The sequence below is a fragment of the Girardinichthys multiradiatus genome, chromosome 20 (genome assembly GCF_021462225.1).
Source record: "Girardinichthys multiradiatus isolate DD_20200921_A chromosome 20, DD_fGirMul_XY1, whole genome shotgun sequence".
NCBI classification, from domain to species: Eukaryota; Metazoa; Chordata; class Actinopteri; order Cyprinodontiformes; family Goodeidae; genus Girardinichthys; species Girardinichthys multiradiatus.
In genome coordinates this window covers 34,097,777-34,109,092 of record NC_061812.1, presented here as the reverse complement: position 1 = coordinate 34,109,092, position 11,316 = coordinate 34,097,777, and the positions used below count along the sequence as shown (strand labels likewise).

Sequence of the window (11,316 nt, the reverse complement as noted above, 5' to 3'; positions counted from 1 at the left end):
TTCCTGTATTTAAAAAAAAAAAAAAAAGGAATCCATAAACTGTTCATCAGCAAGCATCTGGCACTCGCTACCTGTACTACTTAGATCGTCCACCAGAGGGCTTAAAGTAGATAAAAAATTAAATACAGCAGGCTTTTAAGGAGAGCGCAAGCCTTGAGTTGGGAGGTCTCAGAATTGCACGAATCAAATTTTAATTATGTGTAGCACTTAGTGTGACTACATTATTTTTAAATCTCTTAAGCACAATCATCTTGAGGTGATAAACAGATCTCCATACATTTACTTGTTCACATCACTGAGCAAAGTGTTCTCTAGAAACTATATTAGAGGGTTATATAACAGACAAAACTTTTTAAAAAAAAACAACCTTTTGAGTACCTTTAAGTAGAGAAAATAAATCCCATTTTAATCATGGGATTTATAACAAAATGTTTTCAGATGGTCATTCTATAGAAAAGACATTATGGCAACCCTGGTGAAGAAAGAAAATCAAGTTTTTGAGTACATGGTTTAGTAGAAATGCATAAAGTAGTAACTTAATAAAAATTACTGGTGGGACTTCCAACAACTTGTGAACTAACCGCAAAAATCATCTTTGTAATGTATTTAATATGTCGGTAATCTACGACTTTGTTTCTCTGGATTGAATCCGACATGAAAAAGGCCAATTTCTCTTAGCTATGAAACGGGGAAAGAAAAGAACGCACCATTGAAGTAAGGCAGATATATGTATTAATCTGTAAGAAATTACAAAGCTACTTGCCTTGTTGACAGACATCTAAAGTGTACTCCTGGAGAAATTTCGGCGTGAGACACTGGTACTACAACAAAGGATGTTTTTTTAAAGACTTTATACACCCAACTGACACTGGTCATCATTTTCAAGATAGTAAAAACTTAAGGGTAAGTCATGAAAGGTAAACCAGGCCCTTTCATATAACTAGGCTCAAGCAGTTATGGTTTGTGGCAGCAAAGTAAAAGATCCCCCCCCCCCACCCAGTGGTCACAAATATACTTTAATATCTTTACAATTAATCAAATGACATCTATATATGAAAAAATGTAACCTTTATTTCTTTGAAATGTTCATACAAAAACAGACATTTAAAGTTTAAGGCATATATTGCACAGACTATTGAGTTTTAACACATACTTTTAAAAAAGAAAAAAAAAAGAAAATGGGGACATCATCCCTCATTCAAAGGCTTAAGGCACAGCAGCCAGTCACACTGCCTGGAGTCATAATTTGTCAAATGGAAAAAGGAACGTTCAGAATGCATTTGGTTGGACACAAACTACTTTTTGAGACTTAGCTCATGCTAGTTAATATGAACCAAAAAAATAAAACCTTGACCATTAACATATTTACATTAGCACATTTTTTTCTCAGAAGTGTTAGCTTACATCTAAAAACCTTATCATCTAAAACCTTAGCCAGCCTTTCCCAGTATTATGACCTCGAAGGCATCATCACAGTGTATTTCTGTAGTCTGAAAAATGAAATCATAACTTATGGTAGTGTGAACTTGAGGTATAAATGAACACCGCTCTACTCTTCTTCTGCAACAAAAAACAGACATTCACCTTAATCTTGTGGCACAGAGTGGCCGCAGTGAGGATGTGAACAAAAACAGAAAAGGCTAAAATGTGGGAGCGAAGTTTGGAGGTTTTCTTGGAATGGCTGCGGTGTCCATTGCTTGGCATCGATGAGACCCAAACAGACTTCCTTCTCCAATGCACAACCACGCACATCTACACAACAGAACAGAACTAAACACAGCTTTGTGACCTGGTATACATTAACTGGCATTTGTGCTACAGCATTGACCAAAAAGGAGCTCAGCCTTCTGCCAAACTCCCACACACACTCACATCTACCAATGCGTCCAGGTAAAAGTTTCACAGAAACTACAGATTCATGGATTGGCAGAAACTCTATAGGAACCATTTTTTAAACAATCAGATGAGGAAAAACTACACTTTTCTTGTTTAAAACGTACAAAAGAAATGTGCTACAATTGCTTCGTCAAGAACCTCTATGAATTAACCATTTTCTCTACAGCATTCAGATCTGAGAAATAGAAACTAAGGCCTCACAAACATCAGGATACTCTGGGTAATACATCTAGTCTCCAAATGAAGGTCAAGCTCATGAAGGGTTCCAACAGAATGCAACCTAAGCACCTGCTTTAATTGGAAACAGAAAATGCACAAAACTTTCTAACGGAGAAGAATTAGCGATGCATTGGGGTCGAGGGTATCCACAGAGCAGTTAAGATGAATGATACATAAAGTCACTCGGCTTAGAAGGACAACGGAGATTGAAGGGAGTTATTCAGTTAGATGTGGTCTATTGGATTTTTCTGCGGCTCAGCTTTCCAAATGTAGGGGAGAAAAATAAAAAAACAGGGAACCATGTCAGAATAAACAGACCGATCTAAAAAAGAAAAACATAATCATCTTAAATGCACAACTAAAGAACTCTAAGAAAATGTTGTGCATAAAGGGCAGCATAGTTCATATAAGAGGAGGTCTTCTTTTACATTCACTGAAGTCCAGCACTGCTACTGGAAAGGCTGGTAAACTTTTGTACAGTTCAGGAATACTTTCCTTCTTGTTCATTGTTGTAACATCCAGAAAATCTGTGAGGATGACATCAAAATCTATTGAGGAATGGTGTCTAGAGGAACAATCAGTCTCCATCTGAGTCAGTCTGGTAAACAGTAAAAGCCAAGCTCAGGGTGGCTGATCAAAATTCATTCTCCTATAAATGTCCAGACTTATAAAACATACCTGCCAGGTTTATACATAAAAAAAAAACAGCAGCAGCTTCTAGTTAACAGCTTCACTCAGCGTGTGGAGGTTGTGCTGCGACCCCCACACTGCGCTGATGGGGGTCTTTACCAGTTGGAGTGAACTGGCCGGTCTGGTGTTGGCGTGAACCATGCTCCAAACCTTGGGCACCATGGCTGAACTACTGCTCCCTGTGGTATGAGGAGCAAGGTGGGAGGCCAGGCTCAGCAGAGGTGGGACCGTTGGCACAGACAGGCCTGGTGCTGGAGCTGAACCTGGAGCTGCGGATAAGCCCGAGGATGAAGCAGGCGGCATGTTGGGGGTTGTCACAGGGATTGAGAGGGGTTCTTGGAATGGCAGGTGGAGCAGGTCGCCTCTAGATGTCGAGTGAGACACGACAGCTGCTGCTGCTGGGGGGGACACTGAGGTGGGACCTGTGGGTGATTGGGAGGTAGGTGTTTGTATGGAGACTGGTCTTCCTGCTGGATTTGATACACTTATAGGACATGTGGTTGGAGATGAGACTGACATAGAAGCTGAAGGTAACTTTGGGTTAACATCTGGGAGGGCAGCAGGTTTCTGTGACCCAGGCTGCCCCAGGACGATGGCAGAAACTGGCACTATAGTCGGTGGGTGGGCTGGGATGAGATAAGGTGGGTTTGGGCTGGATGCTCTGACACTGTGTTTATCTAAGGGGCTCCATATGACTTTGCTTACTGGTAGTGGGGATAACCTGGAGGCTGAAAGCAAAACTGGAGCCGGAACTAGTAGAGCAGCTGCTGAAGATTCAGGACTTGGAGATTTGATTGACTCTGGAACAGTCATGGCTTTCTCCATCAGACTCTGTACTCTGGAAGGATCCATGACCTGTTCCTCTGGAGGCGGAGTTGGGCCCATTTCGTTTGCATCAACCAGTTTGGCATTTAAAGGCTTTGCTCGTTCGCTTTGGGCCTCCTTAAGTAGGTCCTGCTCTGCAGCTCTCTGTAGAGCAGCCTCAACCAGCAGCCTCAGGTCACTGAAGTCTTGACTGGGGTAGAGCTCGGGAGGAGTCGGGGGAGGCGTGTTGAGGAGGCCACTGGAGTGGCTTGCTGCTACTGCTAGGCTCGTTGCACCAGATGAATGGCCGCCCCTTTCATCTGCCTCCCTCAACAGACTTTGTGTGTCCAGCTTCATGAGTGCCTGCACAGACCCCTCCTTTCCTGGGTAGCCCGCTCCAGTTAGGATGGCCGTCGCTGTGTTTCCCAGTAGACTGAGGTCCAAAGTAGGGGCAGAGCGGATCACGGATGGCCGCTGCTGAGAGGAGCGAGCTGAAGCACTGATTTCAGGAGCGCTGGCTTCGCCTCCGTTTGACTGGTGGCCCTCAGTTTTACCGACAACCTTACGGGAGATTGTGAACTTGGTGGGATCTTTGCCGTCCTTGCGAAGGAGGTCAGGGAGAAGGCGGCGGCGGGCGTTGATGAACCAGTTGCAGATCTGGGAAAAAAGATAAATATTGCTCACATGAAGTGGAACAACACTTATATAGAAGTTCTTTTACATTGTCTTGAAAAATATTTGTACCCATAAACACATTTTATCAAATTCAAACCAAACGTTTATGTGTTTCATCTGGATTTTAATTGAAAGATGAACAAGTAGAACACAATTGGGAAGTGGATGTACAGATTTTAGTTTTATTTAACAAATAATCTGGAAGATGTGCCCCTTAGTCAATACTTTGTAGAACCACCCACTTTTTTATGTTTTCTGCAGCACAAGTGGTGTTTATTTTTCTCATTTCCACATGAACTGACAGGAAATGGGGTGGAGAGAGAGGGGCAAGACATTGATTAGGCCATCCTAACACACAAATATGCTTTTATCTGAACCTTTCTACTGCAGCTTTATCTTTATGTTTACCATTGTTGTCCTGCTGCTCCAGCATCCAAACTGCAAGATAAAGAACTACCTTGCATTGAGCTCCATGCATCATATCAACTTTGACCAGCCTCCATGTCCCCACTGAAGAAAAGCATCCTCGCAGAATGATGCTGCCACCACTATTACATTTTCAGAAATGCTTTTTCATTTTAAGAATGTGGCTGCATTGTTTGACTCATAAATGAAATTAGTTATCAATAATCCTATTTGCATTTTAATTTTCTTCTTCAAGACTGCTCATTCTTTCACTAAATTACAATGAAAAAGACATTTGAGATTTATTTTTCAAAATGTACCCCAGCAAATAAATACCAAAATTCAATTTGAAATGTAAAATTTGAAAATGAAAAAGCATTTCCAGAAATGCTTTTTCATTTTAAGAATGTGGCTGCATTATTTGACCCATAAATAAAATTAGTAATCAATCATCCTATTTGCATTTTCTTCTTCACGACTGCACATTTTATGCCATAATCAAAAAGAAAACAAAGCAGACATTGCTTTTTTGTTTTCGTGGTCTGCCCGCGAAGTACTGCCCAGAACTCGAAAACGAAAAAGCATCCCGAAGGTGCCAGACCAGCCGTAAAAGCTTGCCAATGCGGTTGCCGCTGTTTTTGTGGAAGCTGATGCTGATTATCAGCAAATGGGTTGTCATTATTGTTATAGCCTGTTACCTTTAAATAATGATTTCATTATTGATTATTATTTAACAGCTTTAGAACCATAACATAAGGTGATTGTATTTACTTGACATGGAACATAAATAGCACTATGTGTATGTGTGACGTGTTGAAAGGATGACGAAGATTTATTGCACAAACAGCCGGTTTATTATAGAGCACGAGCGGCTATTCTGAATTGTCACTCACAGAAAATTATAAATAAATGCTTAAAAACACGCTGGATGTCCCAGGCCATGAGGATGCCACAGCCTGCCACCGGAACTACCAGTTCTGCCACTGCCACCAATTGAGCTCGGCCCTGCTGCAATTCAATCAATTTCTCAGCACGTTTGCAATGTAATGCAATGCAGACGTGCACAGCGCCCCCTACCGAACAAGATGGGTAGCTCGGTCAGCAGGGAGCTGAGGAAGAGCGGCTGCTGACGTCACTCTGCTGCGCCCGCTGCTCGGAATGCTACTTTGCGGACAGGCCACAAAAACGAAAAAGCAATGTCTGCTTTGTTTTCTTTTTGATTATGGCATAAAATGTGCAGTCGTGAAGAAGAAAATGCAAATGTAAATAGGATTATTGATTACTAATTTTATTTATAGGTCAAATAATGCAGCCACATTCTTAAAATGAAAAAGCATTTTCTGAAAATGCTTTTTCATTTGAAATATGGTAACGATTTGCTTCCATACTGGATGAGTCCCCCACATGTCTTGTGCCAAATCAGAATCATAAAGGTCAGATTAAAGGAAAGCATTGCCAACACTGTCAGCATTTGCTAACAGGTTGTTCCACCTGAGCTGTGGATCTTTACACCTCCTCCAGATTCAGAATAATGCCTTCCTTGCTCATAATTTCAGGTTAGCTGTCTGGAGACGTTCACACTTGTGCCATACTCTTTCCATTTTAGGACGATGGACCAAAGAGAGTCCTCTGTCAGATGTTCAAATGTTATAATGTAACCCTGCTTGTAATTTCTCCACAACTTCATCCCAAACTTTAATTGTAAACAACGCTGAAAACTCTTCACAGAATATACTGAAGTTTATGACTGTAATGTGCTGGATGAATACATTTGCAAGCTGTGTAAAAAACAATAAAAGTTACAAATAAATCAATCCTCAAGATCTAAAAATGCAATCAAAATCTTTATCCATAAGTCTGCTACCAAAGCCTTTCTTGCTCCCTCTACTGGTAGAGAGAGAGAGAGAGAGAGAGAGAGAGAGAGAGAGAGAGAGAGAGAGAGAGAGAGAGAGAGAGAGAAGAGAGAGAGAGAGAGAGCTGAGAGTGCACAGACAGCTGGCAATAATGAAGGCCTGAGCTGAAATATGCTGAGCCACAGAGAAGGCAGCCAAACGAATTCCAGTGTACTGACTACATAACAAGGAACTGCTGCTGGCTCCTGCTACTCTGTATTCTCTGTAGTCTGTAGTTGAGAAGGAAAGAGGAAATGTCTACTACTGATGCAACAAAGTGAAGAAGAGAAGGATGGGAGAATGTTAGTGACTGCAGCACCATCCCATAATTACCTTGCCGTCAGTCTGTCTTCACACATTTCAGTGACGTAATATATTGTCGGTAAATGCATCTCACTTCCATCTTTATGGCAATCATCAAGGGGATGTAATTTCAGTCAGGATCAAACAACAAAACTCAACAGAGAGCATAAATAAGAGTACCACAAGTGTAATTTCCTCTGACAGGTTCTGAAAACTTCACACACATACAAAAAAAAATTATCTCACCTGCAGCACCGAGAGCTTTGTCTGGTTTGAAAGGCTGAGCTTCTCCTGCTCCGACGGGTATGCGTTAAAGCGATGCTCGTAAAGCCAGCTGCGGAGGATCTGAACCGACTCCTTGGGCAGGTTGCCGCGGCGACGCCGCTTCCCCAGGATCCCTCTCCCTGACAGATCGAGTGGGGAGCCATCGTCGCTGTCCGACATGGCTGAAGAGTGGCCCTGCTCGGGATGGTGGTCATCCTCCAGAGCTGAGAAGACATTTTTTATAACTTAACATGAGTCCTTAGACCTGTTTGGATGCAAAAGTAGTCGTGATTGAAGATCCGACATCCGTGACCAGTTTTTTTTATCTGTGGCTTTTGTGAAGCTTTGACTTGCTCAGACATATTTTTTTGATTCTGATATTTCCATAAGAACTGCAATTTAAGCAGACATAACAGTGCATGAAAAATATTTTTCAAAACTTCCTGCCGTTAGCGATTATTCCTAATATCGGGAGCAAAGCGACTTCACGTGGTTGAGGATTGTTATTATTATATATTTGGCTAGAATTGCTAAACACTAATTTGTCTGCATTCGTTAAAGAATGTCAATCCTTACCCCAACTCCGAGGTTTCCAAAAACCTGCCAACATTTCCAAATTTTACTTGTTCCATGACAGACAGAAGCTGAAAACTCAAAAGATTAAACAGAGGAACTTTGCTGTAATACGTTCCAGGCTTCCATGTTATCTTCTGAAAGTCCTACCCTCACACTCTCTTGCAGCAATAATGAAATATGTCATAGAAATATCCAGTTTGTGTTCAAATAGTCTCTTATTTCTCTGTGCTTCCATTTATTTTTAAACACCTAATGGTCAACTTTGAGGGTAGTTGTCAGGTGGCAACCACTGATTTCTAGCAGTCAGAGCTAATCAGGCTGAAAAATAGGCCGACTCCAGTCATCAGCACAGTTCTCGGTGCAATTTGTATCATTTAGCAAAACGAGAACTCACACACAATGTAACCAAAGTCAAGAGAGAACAGTGAGGAACATAACAAGCACCCAAACCTAATTGGCAACAATTTAACATGGCAGTTATCACAGAGAATAAAAGGGATTTTTGCATTAAACTAGTTCAACAAACTCCTTTTTTTTTTTCTTTTTTTTTTTTGTACCCCCCCTTCTAATCCATGGTGGGTCAGAGGAGGAAAAACTCCCCACAAAATGGAGCATGCCTGATCCCAAAGGGGTGGGCCACAGAATGCAGTAAATGTCTTTCTCTGGGAGCTGGGTTGAAACCTGACCCCCGGGGGCAGCGCCTGTCCTCACAAAGAAGATTGTGTGCATATCAACATCACAGCAGCCAGTGGGCCCAGGAACCTATTGACCATGCAAAGACGGAAAGCAGTTTTTTTTTTTTTTTTTTTTTTCCCTCCTCCACGGGCCTGTGTAAAATCTTGATCCTCGACTCTAAAGAGGAAAACAAGTGACATAAAAAAAAACTACAGAAAATGCTACTTTTGCATCAGCGACATAATCGCAAATCACAGAGCTCTTTTAATGTGGTCAGGTCAGTCGCCTGAAGAAACGTGCTGTACGTGATCCCACGACTCTACTGCTGGGCTGAACTGATATTTGGATTTTATCTTAAAAACCGAGGCAGCAAAATGAATGGCACTGGATCAGTTGAATAAAATAATAATAATAATACATCAAAGATTTAAAACAAAGGTCACATCAGCAGCAGCTGTGTGGTAAATCACAGCGGCTGTCAAACAAACCAACGTCTTGTTTATACAGACCCACAAGTGGGTAGGGGGGAAAATGACTGAAAAATAAAGTTTAAGACAAGAGAGTCGTCTAAACTTTGTAGAAAATGTCCAGTCAGTCAGGATGTTACAAATAAGATTTGAAAAAATATATATAAACACAAGACTAATGTGATAAAGCAGTGTATCAAAAATGGTAACCGAGCCATCTGGAGCGCACAAAGGAGGCAGGCCGAAACGCACGGCCGCCCGCATGTCGCTCCGCCAGATGGACAGCACGCCTGCCTCAGGAGAGAGAGGGAGAGAGAGAGAGAAAAACAACTAGCTGGCTAGCCGTCCCTCCAAATTCAAACACAAACACACGCTGCATTTGCTCGCAACAAAAACCTCTGCATACCAGACAAGCGTCCACGGCAAAAGCCAGACAGGGCCAGCAGACGCAGTTTTGGGAAGGATAAGAAAGTAATGGGGTATATTAGAAAACACGATCAGATTGGCGCTCACCTCGTTTCAACGCTTTCATTCTTTGTTGATGGCTCCGCTTGAAAACACGCAGCTGTCGGCAAGTTGCTTCTACTCACAAAGCGACACTTTCCGCTAAGGCTCCTGGAGGTGTTGCAGATTTTTACGCGAGTTTAAAACCTTTTCCTGCCAGACTGTATCGTATAAAGGAGCTTCCACGTTTCCATTGCACTCCTCGCTTTCAGCCAGGATGAAGGTTTTTCGGGTCTTTTTTTTTTTTTACTTGTCGCCTGCTCTTTTTACCTGCATACACCAGCAGCAGCCAGCGCTTTGCCAATCTTGACAGTCGCAGCTGAAGTGCTCCCGCCTCCACCGCCTGCTGTCAGCCAATGATGTTCCCGGGTCGCTGCTCCTGGAGAGTCATCAGCCAATCGCGGCGCTGCTCGGGACAGCGGTCTAGCTTTTGTTGTTGTGATGGGATAAGCTTTTCATTCAAAATATAACGTTTGCGGGTTGTTGAAACTGTTTTTTTTTTCTGCATATATTCAGTTCTTACATGCTGCAGGGTTTCACCTTTTCTGCAAACAAGGCACTGTGTATTCCTGCCTGTGGAAAACGGTTCCTGGGATTTTACGTAACAATGTGCTAATACTGGCGTTACAATAATTATAGAAAATGAGTTGAATAAGCAGTCATGTCTCGAATAAGGTGACGTAAAAGGAAGCAAATATAAGAAAAACACAGCAAAAAAAAAACTGAGAAATTACTCTTAGAATTCTGGGATATTCCTTTTAAACCGAATATCCATCCAACCCATTACTGGTCCAACTCTTTTTAGAAGTCTGCTCCAGACTTAAAAGGGACAATCACAAGTAAGTCTGGTCAAGAGGTTAAACTGTTTAAATGTGAATGATATATTAAATGCTTTTTTAACTGCACATGAAAGAATGAATTTCCCGGTGTAGAAATTTACGCTTCTTGAACTTTTTCACGTTTTCTCGTTACAACCACAAAGCATAATTATGCGGTGAAAAAAAAGATGGTTTTCATTTTTGCGAATAAAAGTTTGAAAAGTGTGGCATGCATATGTCAGCTGCAAATGCTTTTAGGGGAAAATCACCAGTTTTGCACTTCTCATATTTTTGTCTATACGTGGCAAAATGGCTCAGTCAGACTGGATGGAGAGTGTTTCAGTTGGATTTACATCTGGACTTTGACTGGGCCATGTTAACACCTAAATATACTTTGATCTGAAGCCCTTCATTGAAGCTCTAGCTGTATGTTTAGTGTAATTTTCAACCTCTAACCGGTTTTCTTTCTTTGTCCTGTGTTTAGTCCAATCTGTCTTCCATCAACTCTGACCAGCTTTCTAGTCTGTGCTGAAGAAAAACATTCCCACAGCATAATGCCAGCCCCATGTTTTGCAGACTGGCCAAAAAAAATTGAATCTTGGTCTCATCTGACAAGAACACTTTTTTTGGCACGTTTGTCGTGTCCCCTGCACAGCAGTCCAAAGGTTTGGAAGCAAGATGTGCCAAAAAGATCGTTTCATTGGTATACTTTAGAACAAAATAAACATGACTGTATAAAAAGCTCAAGAAAATGGTGCATATCAAAGAAAGCACAATTTGACCATGTGGTAAAAACATCCCGGTAGCCAAAGAGCTCATACAAAGACGTATAGCACCTAACGTTTTCCCACATTTTAGCCTTACTTTCAAACTGTTACCCTGTAATATACATGGCTGAGAACAAACTGCAAATGGAACTTGTGTCTTTTTGCTGATGTCTGCTTCTCTGCTTTCTTCTAGTCACACTTCCATTATATCCAGATTTCTAGAGTGCTGTCTTGTCAACAGAATCTTCCACCTGAGCTGTGGATCTCTGCTGCTCCTCTGGAGTTATTATGGGCCTTTTGTCCTTTGTTCAGTCTGTCAGTTTGAGCCTATGACCAATTACTCATAAGTTATTGCTGGCCT

General features: G+C 41.7%; 1 protein-coding gene across 1 annotated transcript; it reads right to left on the bottom strand.

The window, feature by feature from the left end:
- Positions 1-1,049: 1,049 nt before the first annotated feature.
- Positions 1,050-11,311, bottom strand: LOC124856628 (iroquois-class homeodomain protein irx-5-like). The gene is made up of 3 exons (XM_047347289.1): positions 9,380-11,311; positions 7,131-7,372; positions 1,050-4,266 (listed from the first exon to the last, which is right to left on the bottom strand). Exons 1-3 carry the CDS (start codon positions 9,396-9,398, stop codon positions 2,833-2,835), a joined length of 1,695 nt encoding a protein of 564 aa, XP_047203245.1. The 5' UTR covers positions 9,399-11,311; the 3' UTR covers positions 1,050-2,832.
- Positions 11,312-11,316: the final 5 nt, after the last annotated feature.

Excerpts from the sequence above, each read along its gene's own strand:
- LOC124856628 (XM_047347289.1), bottom strand. Across the intron at positions 4,267-7,130 it reads CAAAGCTCTCGGTGCTGCAG|ATCTGCAACTGGTTCATCAA; the intron begins GTGAGATAATTT and ends CTTTTTTCCCAG.